Source organism: Drosophila hydei, unplaced genomic scaffold (assembly GCF_003285905.1).
Source record: "Drosophila hydei strain 15085-1641.00,03,60 unplaced genomic scaffold, DhydRS2 tig00000063-arrow-pilon, whole genome shotgun sequence".
In the NCBI taxonomy this organism is placed as follows: Eukaryota; Metazoa; Arthropoda; class Insecta; order Diptera; family Drosophilidae; genus Drosophila; species Drosophila hydei.
Genome location: NW_022045657.1, coordinates 7126804 through 7153538, shown reverse-complemented (window position 1 = coordinate 7153538; position 26735 = coordinate 7126804). Strand labels below are relative to the sequence as shown.

The 26735-nt window shown below is 38.1% G+C and overlaps 2 protein-coding genes across 2 annotated transcripts; one reads left to right on the top strand and one right to left on the bottom strand.

The window, feature by feature from the left end:
- Nucleotides 1-2587: 2587 nt before the first annotated feature.
- LOC111595662 (protein hunchback) lies at nucleotides 2588-10783 on the bottom strand. Its single transcript, XM_023309488.2, has 2 exons — nucleotides 10171-10783; nucleotides 2588-5500 (listed from the first exon to the last, which is right to left on the bottom strand). Exon 2 carries the CDS (start codon nucleotides 5484-5486, stop codon nucleotides 3072-3074), a length of 2415 nt encoding a protein of 804 aa, XP_023165256.2. The 5' UTR covers nucleotides 5487-5500; nucleotides 10171-10783; the 3' UTR covers nucleotides 2588-3071.
- A 13912-nt stretch (nucleotides 10784-24695) lies between these two features.
- Nucleotides 24696-26695, top strand: LOC111601473 (sterol O-acyltransferase 1). The gene is made up of 2 exons (XM_023318058.2): nucleotides 24696-25615; nucleotides 25676-26695. The coding sequence occupies exons 1-2, from the start codon at nucleotides 24919-24921 to the stop codon at nucleotides 26692-26694; spliced, it is 1716 nt and encodes a 571-aa protein (XP_023173826.2). The 5' UTR covers nucleotides 24696-24918; the 3' UTR covers nucleotide 26695.
- The last annotated feature ends 40 nt before the right edge of the window (nucleotides 26696-26735 follow it).

Genomic DNA, 26735 nt, shown 5'->3' with positions numbered 1-26735 from the left:
GAAGTAAAGTTCGTGTTATAGAAATATACATGCTTTTTTTATTTTATTTTATTTAAAATTTGGCTTATTGTTGTTAATAAGCCCAAATTTTGCCGCACTTTTTTAAATTCATCATTAAAATTTGGAGGTACTGAACCGCATTCATATTGTTCTCTATGCATGTAATTGCTCCTACTCTTCGATTAACCTTTCACAGTTTTACTGTCGGAATGATGTTTCTCCTTTCCAATGCAGATCATGCCTTGCGCCATACTTTGGATGGATCATTATTACAGTACAGCATTGGTTTTGTTCCATTGCAAAATAGGAGGATTTCCGGCTGACCAATAATACTCAAAGTCACATTTTTCTTTTATATAGTTATATATATTTTCTATGTTTACCAATGAAAGTAGCCGTCTCTTTAGTGCAACTCCTGAAGAGTACCTATGTTGAAGGATGGACTGGCGTACTGTTTCAAGTTACATATCTAAGTCATATTTGTCCTTATGGTTCTTAGCAAGCGTACAGATATTGGCGGATTTTGGTTAATCTTTCTCATAATTAAGTGGTCTACCCGACTGTAGATCTTTCTCTTCAGACCGCATGTAGCCTTTCCTTCAGATCTGCCTCCGTTTTATTTATAAACAAAACTCTTCAACTAATTCCGCAACAGATTTGCCCAACTTGTTTATTTTAATAAATCAAGTGGACCACATCAAAGCTGAATCTTTTTTCAACTTCTTTTTCTTTGTCTGATTTATAATTTTTCAATTCTCGAATGTTTTCATTATTCAAAAATTGCTATAGACCCTTTTTTACTAAGCGGCATATTCGATTTACAAAACCTTTCGTTAGCTAAAAAATATATTTTGTAGCAAAAGGTGCAAAATGAGCAACAGCTGCTCGAAGAGAAGAGGGAATAACAAGAGACACAATGGAAACCGGAAAAATGGCGCATGCGCAACATCTCAAACCAGAAATTACACCTTTTAAATGGTCAGTCAGTCAACTACTATGCGAAACTATGGGGTCTCCTCGATGACCCCGGCTAGTTGCACTTAAAAGAGATTCTTCTTTGTGCTCAGAGTTTTTTGTCTGCGAACCGAACAATGGTCAGAGGGATGAAACAATACCACAAGCCGAGATAAGAACTAACAAACAAGACCAGGGATCGAACGAAGATCGTTAGGCAGCAGATTGAGGTTAAGAGTCTGTGAGGCAGATAAACATCTTAGAACTTCGCTTGCGTTTGCCACAAGCCAAAGCTGAATGTCCAGTGGGTTATTAGCAAATTAAGCGCGCTCAAATGGACAAGAATCTGGAAATGTTCGACTAAAAGGATATGCAAAATCTTATTTACGATTAGATCTATAGGCTTTTGACTAGCTAGCAGTTGGACCACCATCAAATATTTACATAAAATTACAAGCGATATTTTCTGAACTCTGTGCCCCTTAGAAAATTTCCATTGACTCATAAATATCAATTATTGCTTTGTGGGTGCACAGTTTTAATAAGGAAAAACGGAAAATTAAAAATAATGAAAAGTGCTTTATGAACAAATATTCCAAGTTTGTCGTGTCTAACCAACACTCAAATCATTTTCAACCAATCAGAAGCCAGCTGGAAAAACTATTTATAAAACGCCCAAAAATGCGCCAAGGGATTATCAAAAAGAAAACCAATTTCGACTCACGAGCACGCGCCATTTGTAGGAGAAGCGTGTGCGACGCATGCGCAGCTCTGAGTAAACTCCCCAAGCGATCCTCTCGATCGATGCTCGATCCCTTGTAAGGCGTTGCCCACGAGCGTGAGCTCATGAGTTTTACATTATTATATAATTTCCCCCCAGCTCATATGCCATGCGAATTGTGCGTTTTCACGCAAAATGCCAGACAATGATCGATCAAGGGAAGTTCTAAAACCTAGACGATCCTCGCAGTCACTTCCCTCGCTAGGCCAATTTGCTTGGGTCACCCGCACAGTTTTTTCACTTAATAGCCCTACCATTTAGCACATGATGGAGCAGTTTTTCAATTAACCGTTACACCACATTGTGTGGTTCTTGTGTAGGCGAAATTTCCATAAATCATCTTTCGAATAAGGCGCTGACATCTGGCATCGATCATGGAGAGTGAAGCACTAAAGGAACTATAGAATTTTATATGCATTTCTTTATATCATATCATGTTCTTTATTACATATTACATAAAAACATTTGGGAAACTCTATTTATTTGTATTAAACTATACAAGTGCTTCGTCACACTGGGATTGTACAAAGTCTCAAGTATTCCGACCTTGGTTTACATTTACAACTAAAAACTAAGTAAACTTTAATTTTGATCCATTTGCTCAGATTGCGCAAATATTTTGTAAATATTTCTTTATACAATATACTAAATATATCATTGTTTTTATTAAATTTAAAAAATTGTGGGCATTTACACTTTGTTGAAATTTTTGAGTTGTAAAATCTCTAGATTTGTACTTCTTTCTGATCGATATCAAAATATTGTCATATGCCGAATGAGCTTTACTTTAAAGAATAGGAAAACAAGATAAACATAAAAATGTAAATTGTTCGTGAAAATGAAAAGAGAGCACTCACTTGTTTTTACAGGCTAAACATTTATTTTGTAAAGAAAATAATATAATAATAATAGACTAATCGCTGCTGTGTAACTGTGACTTTGGACTGATTGCTTACAAATTAAGTTAAGTTAATGTCGACTTAAACTAAGAGTTTTTTAAACCTTTTTCATGGTTTTTGTTCGGTTTGCGACGTTATTTGTGTTTGGTTTCATCGCTGGAAACGGAAAAGATACAGAAAGTAGAGGAGCTAGCAGATAGTTGGGATAGTTACTACATAGTTGCATTAGATCTACAGTTAGAGCTAGACATGAATCTATGGGCTGTGGGCTTAGGTCTAGAGTTAGTTGGTAGCGCTTTTTGCGCATTTTTGGCTTATGTACAATTTTCGACAACGAAATCAAACTAAAATTACGAGTATTTACAATTTTGGACAACGAAATATGTTAATAATAATAAAAATATCTATGTAATAACAATATTGTGGGCCGCCGCCTCTTAGGAGTGCGCATTGCGGGCCATGTGAACAAAGAGGCCGACGGGTCCGTCGCACTTCTCGCCGCACATGTTGCACTTGAAGACGTCGTCGCAGCTGTGATACCCCATATGGATTGTGTACAGCACAGCGTCCTTGAAGTAAATATCACAATACTTGCACTCGTATATGGCCGGAGCGCTGCTGCTCGCGGATGTGGATGTGGATGAGCTCGATACGGTGGCAGAGGTAGCAACGGTGGCAGCTGGAACGGGATTGCTGTTGGTGCTTGCATTTGAGCTGTTGCCGGAGCTGGAAGCCGTTGAGCTGGCGCTCGTGTTGGCCTGAGGCACACGGCTCGTTTCCATGGACTCATCTGCAGAGCTGGCGCCAGAGCAGGGATCATCGGCCAGCTGCTTGTTGGCGCTGCTGCCGGCAATTGGCGATGAGGCCGTGGGCAATACACTTGGCGGCAGTTTCAATTGTTGTTCCGGCGATGACATTGCAGCCGATTTCAACTGCAGCAACGTGTCTAGCTTCAGAACACGTCCCTTGCGTCGGGAGGCGGTGCTGCTGCTGATCAACGGCGTGTCATCGTCTTTCAGCTTGAGGTTAATGGCCATGTGGTTACTCTGGGTTTGATGTTGTTGTTGGGGTTCCTCCTTGACCGGAGTGCCTTGCGACAGATCCATGGCTGAGTCCACGGATTTGCGTTCGAAGTCATCGTCATGTTCCTCCTCTTCGTTGTCGCTGTGAGCTGGCAATTGCTGTTGCTGTTGCTGCTGATTGTGGTGTTGTTGCTGTTGTTGTTGCTGCAACTGGTCACGCATGCGCGGCGACAACTGCGCCAGAACTGCTGCTTGTTGCTGGGCAGCGAGCATTTGCAGATTGAGATTCCAGTAGGGGAAGAAGGCCATGTTGCGGTTCTGCTGTAGCAGGCTGGCCAATGGCGGCAGCAAAGCGCTAGACAGACTAGGCGCCTGCTCAACGCTGGCAACGCTCTTGGCCGGCGACGGTGGGGAAACGGGCGCCACAGCTGCTGGTGCTGCCGTTGCGGTTGCTGCTGCTGGTATGGGAAATCCTTGCAGCGCGGCGGACAGCTGAGATGTTGCGCTTGGTGGCAGCACAGGCTGTTGTTGTTGCTGTGGCTGGTGTTGCGTCTGTTGCTGTTGGTGCTGATGTTGGGAGGCAGCTGATGCATTGCTACGCTTGCTGGAAGCGCCACAGTTTGAGCTGCTGCCCGAGAACGATTTGCTCTTGGGTCCACGCCGTGTGCCATAGACATCGATGACCAGGGAGGGATTTGGTGTGCCATCCTCGTCCAGCACCATGCCAGGCTTGTGGCCATACTTGCGAAGATGCAGCTTGAAGCTGTGACAGTATTTGGTGGCATAGTCGCAGTCGGCACAGCGATATTGATACACAGAGCTGTGCGACTTCCGGTGGGAGTTCAGCATCGACTTATTGACGCAGGTGTAGCTGCACTTGTCGCACTGGAAGGGCTTTTGGTTCTTGTGCTTGCGTATGTGGTACTCCAGATGATGCTTGAACTCCGTTACAAAGGGGCACTTGGAGCATTGCAGTATCTTATCGGGCTTCATGTGGGTGCGCGTATGTGCCCAGAAGTCCACCTTGGTGATGGCCACGATGCCGCACGTCTTGCACTTGTAGTTCTTCATCTTGCCGTGCGAGTTGTAGATGGGCATGCGTATGTTGCTGTCGTCGTCCTCGGACTCGGCCAAGTACTTCATGTCCTCGCTGGAGTTCGACATCAGATCGTGATCTTTCTCTGGCTCAACGCTTGATTGCTGCGACTTGGCCGGTGACTTTGGTGGCGTCACGTCCATTGGCGGCGTCAGCGCCTGCAGCTTGTCGCCTGTCTGTATTGCTGCTGTCACAGCAGTGGGAACTGCTGTTGGCGTTGGCTGTGGGCTGGGGCGCATGTTGCTGGCATAATAATGCTGCATGGGATTGGGCAGACCTGGCGGCGTCAGGGGATTGAACCCACCCAGTGTGAGATGATGATGCTGCTGCTGCTGATGCTGTGCCGCCTGAAAGTGTTGCTGGTATTGTTGCTGCTGCAACAATTGTTGCTGGAGTGTGGTGTCAAAATGCTGAATGCTATTCTGATCATTGTTGCTTGGCGACGGCGTCATAGCAGCTGCACACATCGTATCCATTGGCTGCTGTTGCTGCTGCTGCTTGAGGTATTGCTCCAGCTGTGTGCTGGGCGCATTGGGTGACGGCAGCGGCGACTGCCTCGGGCTGCTGGCACCGCTGTTGCTGTTACTGTTGCTTGTATTGTCGTGCTGCTGGTGATGATGATTGTGATGATGCGACATCGGCTCCTGCTTGATGTTGGCAGCAAACATGCTGCTGTACCAGGCATTGTGCTGCTCATAGTTGGGCGCAGCGGTGCTCGTCTCCCAGTTAGGCATGTTGCTGGTTACGGCTGTAAAACAAGAGAATAGGAGGAGACGGTTAAGATGGTAATTTGAATGTCTGATCAATGCGCCTGCGTCGAGTTTTTTATTCTTTTTGTCTCGTTTTTATTTTTTGCTTGCTTTTTTTCCTAAGTGTTTTTATTTTTGCCACCCCTAAGCTCAGCGTGCCACCCTGATGTTGCCCAGAGAGAGAGAGAAAGCGGGGTGGCAGTTTGAGTGAGTTTTGCTTAGAAGAAAATGGCTGGTTGGTTGGCTGGCTGGCTGCCATGGGGTATCCTTGGGCAATTGGTCTCACCTAGCGCTGCTCGTGCTAACGGCTATTCGTGTTATGTATTCCAATAATTGTGATAGTGATTGTGCTGCAGACGATCTGGAGCGGATGATGTGCGTCTCGTCGCTGGACAAGCAAATTTGTGACTGACTGCCGAATTGCAAATGGTCGAGGCTTATATTCGGGCCAGGTAGTCGACGCACGCGTTAAGGGATTAGATGGGAAAAGGTGAGCGAAAGTCAGGTATCGGGTCGCGAAGTCGCGAGTCGCGCACTCGCTCAGCTTCTTGATCCATTCAAACTGGATTAGAGCAACAACGAGCGCAACAACAACAAAAACAAAAGCGGAAAAATGAAAAAGAAAAAATAAATAAAATTACGCGCATTGGATTTGGATGATCCGGGCCACGAAGCTTAAGCTATGCAGATTAGAACACAAAACGCAACGAGTTTTCCCCTCGCACACGGTTCGCAGTGGATTAAAGTTAATCAGCGAGCAGCCAGGAGCGCGGACATAGGATTGGATTAGAAGGCGCAGCCTGCGACGACAAATTTCACGCTTAATAATAAAAAGCAAAAGGATTTAACTTAATTGTCGGCACTACGCGGTATATGGTTGAGTAACTGTATATATATACATATATATATATATATATATATATATATATATAGAGGGAGAGAGATATATATAAAAATAATATATGTATATAAATATGAACTACCCACAGCTGGCGAATTTGTCAGCTTTGCTGATTATCACCATTAAGCAGTGCATTTTATTCTGCAATTTGTTATCATAGAAAGCACATAATTTTGTTTTGAATAGCAATTAAATTATTGTTATTTTTATAAGTTTATTTTGCGCGCTAAATTTTGCTAAATTTATATAAAAAGTTCGACAAAGCGATCATAGAACGCAAATAGATTTCCCGAAAAGCGATGCAAGAAAAAAAATTAAATAAAAATCAAAACAACAATTGTATAAAATGGTTTTATATGGATTCTACGAATTCTACTCAATGCAATTATCTTTTTGCAATAAAAAGAAAAACAAACAAAATAATAAATAAAAAATTTACTTTAAAACCAAAGAGATTTCAGAGATTTTGGTACTGGAAAACGAATGAAAAATTATTATACATAAAATTAATTTTTAAGCAATTTGTTAAAGTAAAAAGTGTTAACTTTAAAAATACTTAAATTTATCTATAACCATTTTATTAGTGTCAATTAATTTAGCAAATCCTTCAGAATTCATAATATATATACCATATATGTATATACATAGTCTTGAGAACAAATTAAGGCTATATAAGGCTGTACTGAAGCCGGTATGGACCTAAGCATTGCATTATGGGGTATTGCTAGTAATTCTAATATCAAAATTTTATAGTGATACCAGAACAAGACGTGCATGTGCACCCTGGTATGTGATTAATTATAATATCCACAAAGATGTTAAACTGTCCCTTGTTAAAGAATAAATACAATTATATGCAAAAAGATACATGAATAAAGTACATAACTATGATAATAGATAACAGAGCATTAGCTCTAGCACTAAGATTACTTACTACTACTTAAAAGATTACATGTCCTAAACCTGCCCCACAGAAATAGATAAATATGTAAAGTAAGTAAATATATGGATTGATCTCATTGAAGCCCAAGCCATTCGGTTATGTAATATTATTGATCAAAAATTGTTTAATGTCTAGTATAAAAACAGCAAAATTAAAAAAAATATATATATATTTATATATATATTTCAAAATTTTTTAAAATAATATTTATATTTGTATATATATGCTTAAAGAATTTTACTGATTGATATTTAAAAACGTAGTGAAATTGTTGGAACAATTATATTTGTATATAAAAATCAAATATTTCATAGCAAATAATTTATTTTCAAATGCTTTGTTAAGAGCTCTCTTTTTCTCTCCTTTGATTTGCGTAGTTTTGAAATGTATCCATTAATTTTCTATATTTTGTTCGTTATATTTTTTTGTTGTTTTCGTTTTTCCTATTGCAGTTTCACTGCAGTTGCCGCATTTTTGGCCAATTGTTTGTGCTTTTAAGTAAATATTATTAAAAACGCAAAACGTCAGCAACAGTCCGCTCTTGGGGATGGGCACGCAGCAGGTGGGGACGGAGCGTGATGACATGGTAATTGGGATTGGGGAATGGGAATGAGGATCGAGCTGCTAGCTAAAATATCTACAATACTTATGCATAATTGATGGTACAGGAAATTTGTTGGCGCTGCAAAAGTTTTCTCACCAAAACAACAAAAGCAATTGCAACAATTTGTATATTGTATAATGTGCTTAGCATATTTATTTAATTTAGCTAGTGATATTTTTAAGAACCCAAATTAATTGGCTTGTCAGTGCAACAACAAAGAGCGAGAGAGGCAGATAGATAGAGGGAGGGAGAGAAAGAGTGAACAACTTGCGGGGTTGTCTACTTTTTTGCACATCAAACAACAACAATAACAAAGGCAAAAACTAAAGGCCAAGTGTAAAATTAATATTACGCCGGCTACATGCCATGCAGGGACGTCAGGAGGTGCCTGCTGCGCAAAGCGGGCCAAAAGGAACGAGGAGGAGGCTTGCAAGGGAGGGAGCTGAGAAGCGAGTGTGAAATGCAACGCAACCGAAACTGCAAAGTAAAGTAAACATGTGCTAGTCGTTTGGCCAACCCCCAGCCCCACCCCTGCCACACGCTCTCTCCGCACACAAACCTCAACCACAGCCACAGCCACCGCCCCCTTTGGAAAAATATCATGAAAATGGCAAAAATGGAAAATTCAGACGCAGAAAATGCGCCACAAAAAATGTTTTTGTTGCAAATGTGCAACGGCAGCAGATGGGGATACGGAAAGGAGAAGACGGCAGCGGGGAACAGCAGCGTTTTTCGATGAATGTGCATTATAAAAAATTATTTATATATTTAGTTGTTGTTGAAAAATTCAATTTTTATTATGCTGTTTATATGCATGTGTAAATATGTTGATCGCGCACGTTTTAAGGAAAGGCTATAAAAACTAGATGGAATAGTATAGGAAAAGACTTTTCAATGCCAAACGTAATCGTCAAAAAATTGAACGTCTATTCGGTTCTATTCGTTCTATTGTCAGCAAACATTAAAAATATGCCAAAGCAGCTGACAGTCATTTCTGCAATAGTTGCCAAAAGAAAATAAAAATAATAATAATAAAACTAAATAAATATAAAATTGTTAAAAAGAAACAAAACCAAAAAATATCGTTCCGCTCGCATTTGTGCGGTAAAACTATTTTGAAATGCACTTTTGGCAGTCTGAAACAAAATGGACATTAAAAAATTGCACCGTTGACTTTGAATTATAGTTGAGTGTCTAAAATTAAATATTAAACAAAAAAAGAAAATATCAAAAGAAATTGCTAAAAAGCCAGAGGACGGCGAGAAAGAAAGGCGGGCAAAAAATACAACATGCAGTCGGACATGTAAACAAATAAAATTAGCTGCCAGGCGAAGAACGAGCGAACAGGGGGCAATGCTTTGCTGGCCGGGGACCGCCGGGGACCGCCGAGGCTCCCCGTGGGGCGGTGAGGTCTGGCAAGCTGCACGGGCAAAAAACAAGTTCGCCAGATCGGCTAAAAGCCAGACAGATTTTGAAATATTGTTTTAGAATTTTTGCTGTTGCATTTTTAGCAAGCGATATGTAAGCAACTGTATATGTGTGTGTGTGAGTGTATGAGTGTGTGTGTATGAGTGTGAGAGTATTTGTCTTTAAGGTTAGGCACAAAAAGAAGCGTTCAACGTTCAACAACAACAAAAAGAATCGAGCGAAAAAGTATACGATGCTCTCATCATTAATGTAAGTTTTGATACTAAAAGGAATCCAAACTACTTAAAAAATATATATATTTAAAGTATATTTAGAGCTTTGTAAAAAATCAGTTATAAACAATTCATTTTCTATAGATTAAAGCTTTAGTACAATTTTTTCTATAAAATTCAATGAAAATTCAAAATCCAATACTTGAACGATTTGAATATACTAAATTTAACTACTTATATTTTATATATATATATATATATATATATATAATAAATATTTGCGTTATTTTGATTTTTTTAAATGTTCTTCAGTGCCCCTAAAGTCTGTTAAATCGGGGCTTATGTTTATCTGAATGCCTCAACATTTTGCTATTTGAGCTATTCCCTCGAAATTTGCACTATTTTAAAACACTTGATTGTTTTTGTTTATTTCTGTGATTGATGCACCGTTGCTGCGGAGTGCACTTTGTAACTGTAAACCTCTACGATTACTTTTGATTTATGTGCCGTGTAGGGAGCACGCAAATGTTTGAAGGTTAAATGAGCAATAATAATAATAGTGGAAAGTGATATTTACATACCTTGGGCGACTATGAGCAAATCTCAATAAGTTTTGGTGCGAAACGGGAATCGGGAACAGGAGCGGCACCTTGTACTGGCGTGGAAGCTCTCGCGCTCTCTACACTTGACCGCGGCACCGTTAAATTAAACAAAACGACGATAAAAGTGCGTGCGAAACAAAAACCGCGCACAGCACACAGGCGCACACTCACACATATACACAGACGCTCACAAGCAGCCGTGGGAGTGTTGGTGTGTGGTGGCTGCTCCTTTTTGGCCGTTTTTATCTCTTTTTTTTGTTCTTTGCTTTTTAGCTTTTTTGTGCGAAGTTCGCGCATGTGCGAAAAAAAACTCTATTGAAGGCTGGCCAATAATTTGTAAATTGTTTACTAATGTTTAATATTTTTGGCACGATTTAACACAATCACTGGCAGTTGGCTTGTTACGTAGTTTTTTTATAGTTTTTTGCTTTTTTTTAGAGCTACTGTGTTTTTTGTTTCGCTTTCGTTTTAGTTGAGACACTCGTCGTCCTTTTTGAGATTGCTGATGGCTGCTCCAGAGCGACGTTCGACTTATGCGAGGCACTGAGCACGACTGACACGAATTCCTGCTCAACTAGCACTAGTCATAGCTGAAAATCTCCGCATAGTGCAGAGCTCTGGTCCAAAATCAACTCAAATGCAAAGAAACAAATGTCAAAAATGCATGAACAAAACCAAAAACACACAAAACACTCATTCACAAACACAAACACAGTCACACAAACGCACGCACAGCGCTCGAGCTGAGAGCCAGAGAGCGGAATATGCTCATTTCGCTCAGTTACAACAGCAAAAGCAAAGCGCTCGCAACGGCTGCTGGCTGTAACAGACTCAATAGCTGTGAGTGTTATCAGCCCCATCCCTATAATCGGCGTGCATTGACTGGTCGCTGCCTCCCCAAGTTCTCTCTTTCTCTCTCTGTCTCTGTTTCTCTCTCATCCTCCCTCTCGCGCTGTCCCTCTCTCCTCTTGTTTCTTCATCGAGTGAACTCTCTTCGTCCTGATGCACGCGTCTAATATGCATCCTTTGGATACGCACTGCATTTGCAGCTGTCGTTTATTTTTGCCAAAACTCGCTTCACCATTGATTATTGATTTTTGGTCTTTTTCGTCGGCCTTTGACCGCTGCTCCATGGAGCTTGCATCCTATGAGCATGAAGGCGTGGGCGCCCCCAGAACAACGTTGATATCAAGTAGCATGAAAGCAATAATAAAGCATGTTACAGAGCTCGTTGATGCGACGCATCAAGTGTTGTACTTTCGCTTTCGAAGGTCATGTTTCCGCACTTTGAGATTTGTGCACCATTGAGGCTGAGACAACAATTTAAAGGTCTTGAATTTTGTTATCTTTTAAAGCAAAGCTATTTAATTTGACTTGCAGTGCAAAGAAAACTAATTTGAAATTGAAAAACGATATGCGAGCTTAATTTTTTAAATAAAACGAGTTTCTATTTACCCATTTCAATCGCGTTTTCGGAATGTTTAACTATTTTAACACCAGTTTAATGTGCATGAACGTAGTAAAGAACATTTGCAATTTGTTGAGAATATTTACAAAACAAACGATGGTCCAGAACGCAAACAAAACTCGGACAGTATGCAAATACACATGCATAGCACACGAACAGTACATGGCAGGACGCTGGCTGCGCTGAGGTGGCTGAACAGGTAGCTCGACCAGAAGCAGGAGCATTGCAGGCAGGCGCGCATCATTGACGCTGTCAACCGGATTAGAAGTGTAACCGGACTTTGCACACGGATTTGCGAGCGCTAAAGAAAGGATTAAAGGTACAGCTACCTGGGATATGTGTAAGGACTTGCCGCTGCGTTCATTAATCCCGCATTCGCGAACAAACCGCGGCTGCCAGGAAACTAGAGCAGCGACAGCAGTGTGTGCAGAGCCTAGATTTAAAAGTGATTTAAAAGTTGCAGTGGGCGACTGCATAATCCAACATTACGCAGCGTGTTGCAGGATCAGGATCAGCGCCTTTGATCCTGATCCTAGTGTTGATCATGTGATTAGCGCTGCTTAAGGCAGGCGCGGACGGGTGTGGAGCCGCTGATCCGCTGAGCAAGTTATGTAAAGTTGTCGCAAAGCCAAAACAAATGTTCCTTAAGCCACACAGCCGCACTCCTCATCCTTAGTCCATAGCCTGCAAGTTCGCACATGTTCAGCAGCGACACGCTTGACCTTTTAATTGACGTTCGTGATAATAACTGTCATCCAATTGGCCCAGAGCCCAAAGTTCAAGTGCTCTATGAAAATGATACGCTGGCTTTGCATCAGCCTTTGTTCAGTCAATGTCAACAGACATCCTTCAGATCTAAGCGTCTTTAGCCATGCTTTGTTCCGCTGTGGTAATGGTGGTGGCTCGAGATCAAGATCTCATATGCAAATGCGAATCTTGTGGTTGGCTGAATTTCAATTGATGTGCCCATGACCGTATATCCACACCCCAAACCGCTTAGTTCAGACCTCATTAGTTTTGTTTGCATTTGGCGCACTTTTCCTCTGACCTCTTGATATTTCCTTGAGTTTTTAAGCTGATTTCATGCCACGGATGATGTGGCATTTTCTTTTAGTTTTTTTCCTTCTTTCGTTTTGTCTGCCTGTATGTGGTTTTCTTTTGATCATAATTAGTTTTCCAGTTTTGTAATTTTTTGTTCAAATGCTACTGTGCAGCCTAATTGAGATGCGATGTCTGGAAAGTGAGGGATATGTAGACAATATATAAGAAATCTTGATTGAATTATTTAGAGTATTATAATTATTATTATTATAAGTATAGCATTTGATTAGCTAATTTATAACAAATAAACTTCAACCTATATTTCTGTAAAAATCAATAAAATTATTCTTTGCATAAATTGAAATATTTTTAAAAGATTGCTATTAAGTCATGGAATCACAATGTAAATGTCTGAATATAAATCAAATGACAAAGTTCTCGCCAGAGACACGCCCACTCGGGTAAGAGGTGCGCAGATAGTTTCGCAGAAATATTATGCTAAACAGCGGGCACGACACATCCGTAAATCCTTTTTTAGCATGAAAAACCGAAGGATTAAAAAAGGAAACTAGAGCAACAGCGACCCAGACTGAAACAAACCCGACAACACAAGCAGAAACAGACACAGAAACAGATAGAAAAACATGGGCATGGCGAAATAGTTGCTCTAATTTCGATTGTTTGTCCTAATGGTTACGCAGTAAAAGTAGCTGAAAAGCAACAAAAGCGTGAAGGACAACGCGCATTGGTGCAGGACAATTGCCCGCTTCGGTGGCTTGGTGGCCGGGTCCGTGCTGTGTTTATGACTCCCACAACTCTGAAGCTAGATGCTCTCACATATTTTGCATGCAGCCATGCACCGGTACCAGGTAATCAGCTTCGGCAATGGCTTAACAATGAAACTCACTGGAAAATCACGAGAAAGTTCCTCTCCTCCGAGCAGACGTTGACGCCTCAAAATAAGTACAACTCGAGCATCTACTGCACTGAATGCTCATTAGACTGCTCTAGTTATGATTGTCCAAGGACTCGATGACAACGGCGACTGCGAGAGAGAGAGACAGCCAGAAGAGGCCCAGAACTCACTTCCGCGTAATGTCGTTTTTTAGAGCTGTGCAAAGACCATAAAACATTTAGTTTTTTATGGCTTGGACAAAACAGGTAGCGAGATTGATCCCAGGACTCTGGCTATTTACGGATGCGGCTGCTGTTTTTTGTATCTTAACCCTTTCACCATTAACAAAAAATATCTTCCCAATATGTTGCCTTCTCCTTCTCTCGGTGTCCTTGCCAAATTCCTGCGAAAACTGCCTACGCTGTGTATCCTTCTGCGTGTGTGTGTGAGTGTTTTTTTGTTTCCAGCTAATGTCGCTCGCTTTGTGTTCTTTATGATGCATCGGTTGTTTTTTTTATGACACCCATTGTTCCTCACCTTGCACGGCGTAGTGCTCGTACTTCCTTAACCCTTTGGCGAAAGTTCTTGGCCTGTCTATCCGGACGGGTTAAATGCTGTCTGTGCATTTTTTATGAGCGCTTTCGAATGTTGTCCATTTCCAAGAATTCAGAATCTGTTCATTAGCCATGCCAAAGGGTTAAGTTCGATGGATTTCATTTTATAATCGCCGTAAAACTGCTCTGCATTTACGATTGAGAAAGCAACAAATCGTTTCCCAAAGCAAATTTTTTCACTAAGCTATAAAAAAGTAAAAAAACTATTTTCTAATATTTAAAAATTTTGATATACAAAATATTTATTTGCAAAAGATTCAAAATGTATTTTATATTTATTTTTCATATTTTAATATGAAGATATTAAAAAAAGTCTTTTACGTTATATCAATTTGCTGATAACAAATGATATATATATATATATGTATATGTATAAATATTATATATTATATAATTATGCGGACTATTCCTAATATTTATGAGCTTTTGGATAGACAGATAAACGTTGCATTAGAATAATAGCATAAAACTTAGACACTGGCTGCCTGGAAATGGTTTGATTATTATTGAGTGAGAAGGACTTTTTCTTTTTTTTAATTTTTTAAGCCTTATATAATAAAAGAGTAAAACTTATTCTGCAGATTTTGCAATATTTACCATGTAACAGCTTAATAAAAAATAGAATATAAAACGAATTTAAAAAGTCTCAATTTTTGATAATTTATAGCATATAAGTAAAGTCATATAAAATTAAATGTTAGATGGAAATCTGAAAATCTTGTAACGCTCATATACGACCGTTACATTATCGAAGTGATATCACAAATCATGTTACTTCAGTGCCGTCGACTGACCATTGGGTAACATTTGTAATGCGTCTGCAATGAATACCACTAAGTCGCCTTCAATGTCGTTGTCGCCGCATTAGCATCGAAATGCATTTCAACAATGGCCAACACAATTGAAGACTGAATATGGACTCGAATTTGAGTCTGTTGTGCCAAATCCCAAGCTTAAACAATTGCCAATTTGAAATAAGCGCCAAAATGTGCCGAATCTCACCCCGAATGTCCTCAAATGCGGACCATCTAATCAGTTCGGCCGGGCAGTTACACATTTTCACACTTTCGTGACCCCTGCGGTGCGGCAACGCCAACACAGAGCCAAATGCGGATTGAGCAGAAAGAGCGCCCGGTGCCAGGGGTTGGGCAACGGCTATTGGTTGGAAAATTGACCCCTTGTCAACGTCCAGCCGAGGTTAAAATTAATGCGAAAATTGTGAATGTGTCACAAAAATTGCGTGAATATTCGGGGTCACGCATAAGACGCAGCTTCAAGAAGGCTGCCAGGCTGCCCCGGCTGGCCTCGCTGTATAGGGGTGGCCAGGGTCAGGGCCCGGGCAGGGGCTGCAATTTTCAAATTTATTGCTACACAAACAGAAACGCTCTAAATTGTAACGATTTCGATTCGCACACACAGCACAACTGTAAAAAAGGATTTTGTGTTTCATTGTTTTGCATGTTGAGAAATGGCGTTCGAGGATCGCATTTGGCATGAGTCCTGGGACTCCGTTTCAATTGACCATTCGAATGGATGCGAATGCTGATGCGGATGCGGCTGCGGCTGACCCCTCGTCCCTAGCTTGACCTTTTTTCGTCTTGATTCAAAATAGTTGGCACATTTAAATAATTATTCATTGCCCAAGGCCTGCAGTCCACAATGGTCATCAGCGAGTTCAGTGTTTCCATTGCAAATGGCATTTAATTGTTGACCCCGGGATTACAATCGATGAGTTTTACGACCAAAATTTAACGAATTTCGACCAAATCAAATTAAAAATCTGCAGCTGCTTTAGGACAGAGAAACTATACTAACGGAAACTATCCGAATTTACCAAAATAACCGTTTTAAGCCCATACTCTGATTGTGTTAAATTGGACTTATATCTCAGCGATTCGTTGTCTGTTTTGCAGTTTCAATTTTTAACAGAAATTTCTGTTGTTCCACAATATTCAATTGTTCTTCTCATACACGGCTACATTTATATGTTTCTAAAAGTACTTTAACTGTATAGCCTGAATATGCAAACAGTCACTTTCAGCTTTTTGAACTTGTTTAATCAGACTTCATTTAAAAAGGAACCTAAAGCGAATTTTCCGTGCTTTATTAATTATTGATATGAATGTAAGAGTTCGCATAAACTATATTAAAGTCATGCATTTTTAATACTTACATGAAATTTTGTTATATATAGTAGTAGTATATGTTATATACAGTATATATTTGTATGAAAATTTGACATTAGCTCGTTAGTTTATAAGTGCGGGGCGTACAACAACCTGAAGATCAAAAAGATTAGCTTAATGGCCGGGCAGCTGGCTTCGTGTGCCTACAATTCCTTTAGTTCCTTCTCCACCTCCTGTAGCGAGGCCTGTAACAATATGTCGCTAATGGAAAATGTCGGCAGCCATTTTGTACGAAAAGCAAAGCCGGAAAACACAGACGAAATGCGAATAAAAAATTGAACTGCTTACGAAAAGTAGACGGGCCTATTAGGCGCAAAGCCCATGCCAAAGGATGAATTAGATATGCCTCCCACCTGGTTGCCCCAGGAACAAAGGTATTAAGAGTAAGTAAAGCAAAGCAAAGACAGCATATTTTATTTGCCCGACTTGCAGCATCGAAGACTGAATACTCTGTATACAAAATAAATCGAATAAATAAATAATATTTACTTATATATGGCTATAAGATGTTTAAGCCAACTTCTATATAGAAGTGATAACTATTGTGTGGATGTAGAATATTTGGATTGACTATAGCGGATAACTATTATAACTATATATATGTATATAGTTATATATATATATATATATATATATATATCATATAGAAGTGGTCACTATTCACCTGCTTATATTCATTCAAAGTTTTCAGTGCTGAGCTAATGATTGAAGTTCCAACTTGTTTTACTAGATTCGATTTTAAATACTCTAACCCATGCGCACACATACACGCCCACATGAGGAATTGGCTGTTTAGTTTTGTACGTTGCTTGGTGAGTTATTGGGAGTTGGAACTCCCCGCAATACTATGAGTATAAACACCACTGTCATTTATTTTCGTATTATCATAATGAGTACTCGTATATTTTTATGTGAATCTCTTGCTTTTTGCACCAAGCACTACACCTCGCTCATGTGTCACGCACACACACATGTTTCAGCGAGTGTGTTCGTGTATGTGCGTAAAAAAGAAAAAAGGCGAAAATAAGCAAAAATAAAAGTGAAATACAAAAACACAGCTCGCATTCGCCTTCACATTCGTTTCTTGTTAAATTATCACCCAAGACAGCAGCCACCCTCCCCAGCCCATGGCTGGCCATTTATGCTGCCAGCAGCCACCCCCACAAGCACTCACACACACACACATGTACTCTCAGTCACACATTGAATCACATGCTAAGCATACGAATCGCTGGCAGCCAATTTCCTTTTTTCCTAATAGTTCGTTATGGGTTTCTTTTTGGCTACCAAAACCTGTTAGAAAATTCGACTAAAAATTACTTTCCTTCTAGCTTTGGATCTCGGAAAAGCTACAAACAAGCGAGCGCAAGCAAGTTTGCTTCACGGTATATAGATATAAGATATAAGATATAAGATATAAGATATAAGATATAAGATATAAGATATAAGATATAAGATATAAGATATAAGATATAAGATATAAGATATAAGATATAAGATATAAGATATAAGATATAAGATATAAGATATAAGATATAAGATATAAGATATAAGATATAAGATATAAGATATAAGATATAAGATATAAGATATAAGATAAGATATAAGATATAAGATATAAGATATAAGATATAAGATATAAGATATAAGATATAAGATATAAGATATAAGATATAAGATATAAGATATAAGATATAAGATATAAGATATAAGATATAAGATATAAGATATAAGATATAAGATATAAGATATAAGATATAAGATATAAGATATAAGATATAAGATATAAGATATAAGATATAAGATATAAGATATAAGATATAAGATATAAGATATAAGATATAAGATATAAGATATAAGATATAAGATATAAGATATAAGATATAAGATATAAGATATAAGATATAAGATATAAGATATAAGATATAAGATATAAGATATAAGATATAAGATATAAGATATAAGATAAGATATAAAGATATAAGATATAAGATATAAGATATAAGATATAAGATATAAGATATAAGATATAAGATATAGATATAAGATTATAAGATTAAGATATAAGATATAAGATATAAGATATAAGATATAAGATATAAGATATAAGATATAAGATATAAGATTATAAGATATAAGATATAAATATAAGATATAAGATATAAGATATAAGATATAGATTATAAGATATAAGGATATTAAGATATAAGATATAAGATATAAGATATAAGATATAAGATATAAGATATAAGATATAAGATATAAGATATAAGATATAAGATATAAGATATAAGATATAAGATATAAGATATAAGATATAAGATATAAGATATAAGATATAAGATATAAGATATAAGATATAAGATATAAGATATAAGATATAAGATATAAGATATAAGATATAAGATATAAGATATAAGATATAAGATATAAGATATAAGATATAAGATATAAGATATAAGATATAAGATATAAGATATAAGATATAAGATATAAGATATAAGATATAAGATATAAGATATAAGATATAAGATATAAGATATAAGATATAAGATATAAGATATAAGATATAAGATATAAGATATAAGATATAAGATATAAGATATAAGATATAAGATATAAGATATAAGATATAAGATATAAGATATAAGATATAAGATATAAGATATAAGATATAAGATATAAGATATAAGATATAAGATATAAGATATAAGATATAAGATATAAGATATAAGATATAAGATATAAGATATAAGATATAAGATATAAGATATAAGATATAAGATATAAGATATAAGATATAAGATATAAGATATAAGATATAAGATATAAGATATAAGATATAAGATATAAGATATAAGATATAAGATATAAGATATAAGATATAAGATATAAGATATAAGATATAAGATAAGATATAAGATATAAGATATAAGATATAAGATATAAGATATAAGATATAAGATATAAGATATAAGATATAAGATATAAGATATAAGATATAAGATATAAGATATAAGATATAAGATATAAGATATAAGATATAAGATAGGAACTGCAATAACTTAGCTGTTAATATTGTGTTTAATTTTGTATGCATATTTGACTTATGTTATCATGCTAAGTTATATTTCAAAAAAGAAGTTTCTTATAGCTGCTATATTCCACAATTACATCAAGTCTTCAAGTAATTTTGGCCACAGTTCAGTTTCACAGTTTTGCCTATTATGTAGTTTGTTGGTGATGAAAGTTGTTGCTCCCTCCCACTCTGTAACAAAGCTTATCGTCGCCTATTTTTAAAAACCCTCAAACAATTCCAATACAGTCTCAATTTGCCTATGAGCATGCTGTTTAAACAATTTGTGATTTGTAAAAAAATATTTGAATTGTGGATGCGTTTTGTTTGACTAACTGATAAAAACATTGGCATTTATTTACCATTGCGGTCATTGTACTTTTTGTGATTTTCTATTCTACGGAAATTTTTGGGTAAATACAAAAAAGTCAACATTCAGAATTTGCGATTGTGGTCGATTCCATATTACAAGATGTTCTTGTCAGGGACTAAGCGTATCGCTGGAATATTTTGAATATTTCAATGTAAATTTATGTATATATACTTATTAATATAGAAAACGTTTTATCTTAAACATAAATGATTGAAATAGCTTATAATGTTTGATATCTTAATCAACCATATTCTTTTTTTAGTATATATAACTATATACATAAATTTTGATTTAAACATTCAAAATATATATATTTTTTAAATAACTAAAATTGTTTTTTAATATTTGCTTCTCTTTTCGTTCAATGTTTATAATTGATCGAAATCATATATTGAAGAGATTTGACTATATGTTTTTTCCCATTTCCCATCCATTACTACTACTTTACTTTACTTTCTATATAGTACATATACTTCGGGTCCTCATCAAAAAAGCCATCTCAACCATTCCACACATTCACATTTACTAACAGCAGCCAATAACATTTTATGGCGCACGCCATTGCTATGTGCCACACACACAGCGATCAACGAGTGAAAAAAGAGAAAAACTGGCAGAAAAACTAATTCCACATAATGGCCAATCTACATAAAAAAATCGCTCGACATGAGAACCAAAAATCGATGAGCGGAATGGAAGTGGAGTAGCAGCAGCAGAAAAAAAGAAGAGGAAAAAAAAGAATGACAACAACTGCGACTGAGTCACAAAAATACCACCCCGCATAAATTTGCAAATAATGAAATGGTAAAAAAAATGCACACACAAACAAAAACACACACTCATACAGATATATATACATATATACAGACACAGACGTGCATGGTTCACGAAGGGGCGACTGGCGAATAAAGTTCGAAATCATGAAGCATACAAAATGAAAATCCACCCTCGAAAAAAGTTGCCACGTTTTTTCCTTTTTTTCATTTTGGGGGAAAAAAGAAAGCAAAAAGTATTGTAATGGTCTCTATGTGTGTGCTTGTGTGTTTATGTGTGGGTGGGTGGATGGTTGGTAACTTGGTTGCTTGTTTCGCTTTCGCTTTGTTTGCAAAACAATCAAAAGCGATTCGTCTCCACTCTCCACCAACTGCTGACCCGCTCCATTGCCAACTGGCCCGGCTGCTTCTATTGCTCTTAGTCGCTGGAGCGTGGCCCTTGGAGCACATGGCCAGCGCTTGCCGCGACATTTGTCGTTCTGGGCGACATTAAATGTAGCTAGAAGTTGTTCGTATTCTACATTATACGACATGCCCTGTAAGATGAAAACAGACAGGGTATCTTACCATCAGCAGCTTGCATTGCTTTGAGCACTGTGCGGGGTATTCCATATTCGCCTTACTCCAAAAATATGTTAAATTCTTTTTTCTACCTTTTCTTTTGCTTTCCTCGCGCGCAAAACCAATTCCAAGCATATTTTTATGAGCACTGTGAGCCGTTGCTAGCGACAAGGGCGAGCTCAAGGGAAGAGTTCGCTTGGCAAGCACAGCAAACCAATTTTATTTTTTAAACGTGGACCAAGACCGTCTCCAGACGGTAATAATGTTGCCGATATGGAATGAAACCTCGTCAGATCTTGAAAAAATTGAAATGAATTGAAAAAATATAAGAAATATTTAATATTATTATTATTATAAAATATTAATAATATTAATTATAATAATATAATAAATTATATATATTTAAATATATTACTATAATTCATTTAATTATTTGAGTTAATTTGAAGTCACAGCCATTTCATTATTTATTGTCCTTCAGCCAGTTAGTCCCCAGAACAAATATTATTATTATTAAATACTAATTGGATTCGAAAATCTTTCCAAGCATAGCAGAAAAGTTGTGCTGTATCTGCTCACAGCATATTTATTTTGTAAGTTCTGCTTTCGTTAGCTATACTTAAAAATGACATTTATGTAAAATATGTCTACAAAAATATATGACAAATAACAATGGTTGTTTCAGCTTCATTTCTTTAATTTTAATTAATTAATTAGTATACATATTCTCTATTATTTATTTGTTCACCATTCAGCACTTTTAAGCTTAAACCAGTGGCAGGCGATGACAAAAATATATATGAAATATAATATATATATGATACATAAGGTCAGCGTTTGGTAACTGTACAGCCGAGTCGTGTAATATTTGCGCTGCACATTTGGCTGCTTTTTATATGCCTTTTTAGCAAATTGCAAAACTGCGCCATTTTTTCTTACGGTCTATTCGCACAGTACAGAAGTCTGTGTGCCTATAAAACAACAACAGAAACACAGCGGAAATGGCAAGCACACACACACCCACAGAGTCAGAGTGTGTGTGAGAGCGAGTAGTAGGACAATTTTCAACGTTGCGCCCGAAAATATGCAACATTTTTTATATGCTTCTGCTTCACAAAGTTTTGCGCCATAAAATTTTTTTGCTGCGGCTGCCACTTTTGTGTTGTTGTTGCTGTTGCTGTTTCACTGTGGCCAGGCTTTTATACAGTTCTCTGTGTATGTGTGTGTGTGTGCTTTTTATGACCCAATATGGCCGCCAAGCGCGGTGTACGTGTTTCGTTCTGTCTCAGCTTCTGAGTTTGTGCGGGTTTATGAATTATATAGATTTTTATACGGTCGCATATTATTTTTGTTTCTATTTTTTTTTTGCCTTTCTTTTACTATCTCTTCCAGCATGCTGTTCTTTTTTTCTGTGCAATAAAAATGTCTTTTTATATGTGGCGCTATCTGGCAGATCTCCCTGCATAATGTTAGCCCGTTTTTGTTACTGTTTATGAATATTTGCTGGGCCTGAGTTTGACTTTTATGTTTCACTGGGCAGGCAGAAGGCAGAAGGCAGGCTGGCTTGTCGGCTGGCTGACTCCCATATTCGTATATAGAATATATATGTTTTACTCGTACGCTCTGCGCTCTTTTCTTTTGCCTTTTGCGCTCTGCTTTTGTCATTTTTGCATTAATTTCATATTTTGTGTGTGCTGCTGTTTATTCCGCATAAATAATAAATATTTTTGGTTATTGCGTCTGCACAGCATTAATATTATTTTGCACACAATCGCACACACACATATACACGTTAACATCCTGCATCATGTGCGGCAGGCGGCACAACGCATTGCTGTGAGCTTTAATTTCGGCTCATTTTTCGTTATCAAAACATTAGGCTTATGCGCATGTATTTGTTGTTTTTTTATACTCGCACATAAATATTTGCAATTAAATATGCCAAGCGCATACACACATACACAACCACGCGCGCACTCCCACACACATACACAGTACACAGGTCGATAGCTTTCACTAGAGCCATTTTCATTTTATTTAGAGCGAAATAGCAAAATGTTGTTTGTATATGATTTAGCCAACAAACTTCATGTTTATCAAGAATTTCAAATATTTTAATTTAAAATAGCACTGTACACGAAAACATTTCTGGTCCTTGTGATTGTATTTCTATTATATTATATTTTTTAGTATATATCACTCAGTTAACATTGAGTATATATATCATTAATATATTTATATATATACATAATAATTCGCTTATCGGACTTCAAGATTTAACTCTACGTTAGACCAACTGGACTTTTATTTAAAAATAAAAAATCCCTCAAAATATTCCCTTAGGAAATTTGTCCCATTCACTAATTTAGACTACAATCTTCTAATTAGACTGTACATTTACCAATTAGACTCATACAGTATTTGCAAGTACAATATTATTATTAAATTATTATATGCATGTGTATGTAAGTGCACGTATGTACGTATACTCTTTATAATTTGCAATACACACACATGCACACACACACAGTCGATAGCTTTCATTAAAGCCAGCGCTTTTAACATTCTGTATAGAGCGAATTAACAAAATGTTGTTTATATATGATTTAGTCAACAAACTTCATGTTTATCAAGAATTTCAAATATTTTAATTTAAAATAGCAGTGCACGCGAAAGCATTTCTGGTCCTTCTGTTGCCAGTCATTGTATTTCTATTATATTATATTTTTTAGTATATAGAACTCAGTTAATATTTAGTATATATATCATTAATATAAATTCGCTTATCGAACTTCAAGATTTAACTAGTCGTTAGTGCAACTGGACTTCTAATTTAAAAATAAAAAATCCCTCAAAATATCCCCTTAGGGAATTTGTCCCATTCATTAATTTAGACAACAACCTTCTAATTAGAGTGTATATGTTGTCAATTAGACTTATACAATTTTTTCAAGTACAATATTATTATTAAATTATTATATGTATGTGTATGTAAGCGCACTTATGTACGTATGCTCTTAATCATTTGCAATACCTAATTCATTTTGCAATCCGCTGTGGAAATCTCATCGCACCGCGTCATATTGAGTGCCGAGTATGGACATGCACACAAACATATGTACGTATTTATATGTGCACATTCATATGTATGCCTGTTTGTAAGTTTACATATATTTGTCTTTATGGAGGCGCGATGGCGAGTGCAAGTGCACCCGGGCCAATGAACAATGGCGTTATCAGAATCATAGACCCACATGTGTTTCTCGTAAGACGGACGGGCGGCCGATTGATTAAGCTTCAAGTGCCGTTGACAGCTAATCGGGTCGATTAAGGCGCGAGCAATCAAATTTATGTCTCAATTGTAATGTACTTAGCAAAACTATTTCAGCAATAAGAACAGCAACAATAATGCACTTTGTACAGAGCGCTAGATAGAACGAGGGAGAGCGAGAGAGAGAGAGAGAAGAGAACGCGTCAGACTCGTGATGCTAGGCGACAGCGGCGACGCGTCATTTCTCAGTGCATAAGTACCCTCAGTACCTACGCCTCTGACTATTGGGCAAATGCGCCGTTATCATTTCATGCGTTTGACAACAGCAGCCAAAAGCAACTGAGCCTCGGAACTCCCGGCACATTGTTCAAATTGCTTCTGAAGCAGACGGTTTGCTATAAAAAAGCTCTTCGGGAAATAGTGATAAACACAGTGCACGGTGTCAGAAATAATCAAAATTCAGTTTGTCATGGCCGAGGAGTCAAGGACAGATGGAAAACCACGCATCGAAGGTGCTGTCGACCAGATGCACTTTTTGCGCGACAAACTGCAAAAGTTTCAGGCCAAAATAATGTGCGACTTCGAGCAGCGACTGTCCTGCATGATAGAGGACGTAATGCAGGATATACGACAACAGGAGTTGCGCGCGCACGAGTTTCGCCAATTTGACAGCTCCGTCAGCAGGGCCACCAACGCAAGCGCCACTTGGCACAATCGTCAGCAGCAAACACTTTCGCCAGCAACGAAACCTGACGTCAGCGACTGCCCAAATGGGCGGGCGTATGCCCAAAATGAAGCAACGCCAAAACAGCAGCAGCAGCCGCAGCAGTGGCGACAAGATCAACCACAACAAAGAACGCGACGTCAGTTGCCCGATAAGGTATTCGTGGCGCGCGAATCGTACCTGACGGTGCTGCTGCAGGTGGAGCACATGCGCACCATCTATCACATATTCTCAATTATTCTGGTCATGTTTTTACTAAACGTCATTTTCTATGACTACTTTGTCGAGGGCCGTATCAATTTGGGTCTCGGCACGTTCCGTAGTGGCCTCAAGCGCATACACTGGGTCTTTGGGGTCTGGCTACTCGAGCATGTCTTCGTCCTGGCGCTCTACTATGCATTCCAAGGATGGGCGCTGGTGCGCTCTAAATTGCAGTCGCACAGTGAGTTTAAAAATATTTTCAATTATGCCAAATTCTAATGGAGTTTCTACAATTCACTAGAATCCCTGCAACATTTTTGGTCGAACAGCTGCCTGATTATGTACATTAGCGCCCAGTTGGTGTTTGGCTATGTCTCCACGTCGCTGTGCCTTAAGTTCCAGTTGCCCTTTGTCAGTGCCTGTGTGTTGCTTCTGGAGAGTACCCGGTTGCTGATGAAAATGCACGCATATGTGAGATATAACGCGGCAAGGGTGCTGCTCGGCAAGCAGAAGACCGACGTAGAGTTGAAAGATGCTCGTCCCTATTTGCCGCCCCTGCATTGTTATGTATATTTTCTGTTTGCGCCCACCCTAATCTACAGAGATAACTATCCGCGTACGAAACAAATACGCTGGAAGTTCGCGCTTTCCCGACTCATGGAGATCGTGGCTGTTGCCTTCTTCTATGCCTTTATACACGAGCGCCACATCCGCGAGTATTTTGGTCAGTTTGGCAAGGAAGCGCTGGGCCCTTCTCAGTTAATTGTTAAGATCTTTGGCATGATGCTGCCGAGTGCTGTAATACTTTTGTGTGGTTTCTATATGATTCTTCATTCATGGCTGAACTTCACGGCGGAGTTACTGCGCTTCGGGGATCGCATGTTCTACAAGGATTGGTGGACGTCGCACACCTATGATGGATACTACCGTAACTGGAACGTGGTAGTGCATGATTGGCTGTACGAGTACGTCTACAGGGACTTATATACCTACGTTTTCAAGGGCTCCAAAGTGGTTGCCTCATTGCTGGTGTTTATGATATCGGCGCTAGTACACGAACAGGTCTTAGGATTCGGGCTCCAACTATTTTTCCCTGTCATGTTTATGTTTTTTGGAGTTATCGGCGTAGCGTTGGTATTTCTTATGCGCAGCGCGCCTAAGACACTTGGCAACATTTGTGTATGGTTTACACTTGTTTTCGGCAATGGCGTCATGATCTCATTATATTCCATGGAGTATTACGCGAGACGGAATTGTGAGCTGCGCTACGAGCATTGGGCGGACCACATAACACCTGCGATCTGGCGTTGCTATCATTAGCAAAAAGTTTTTTTATCGAATGTTAGTCTTACTACTTGTAA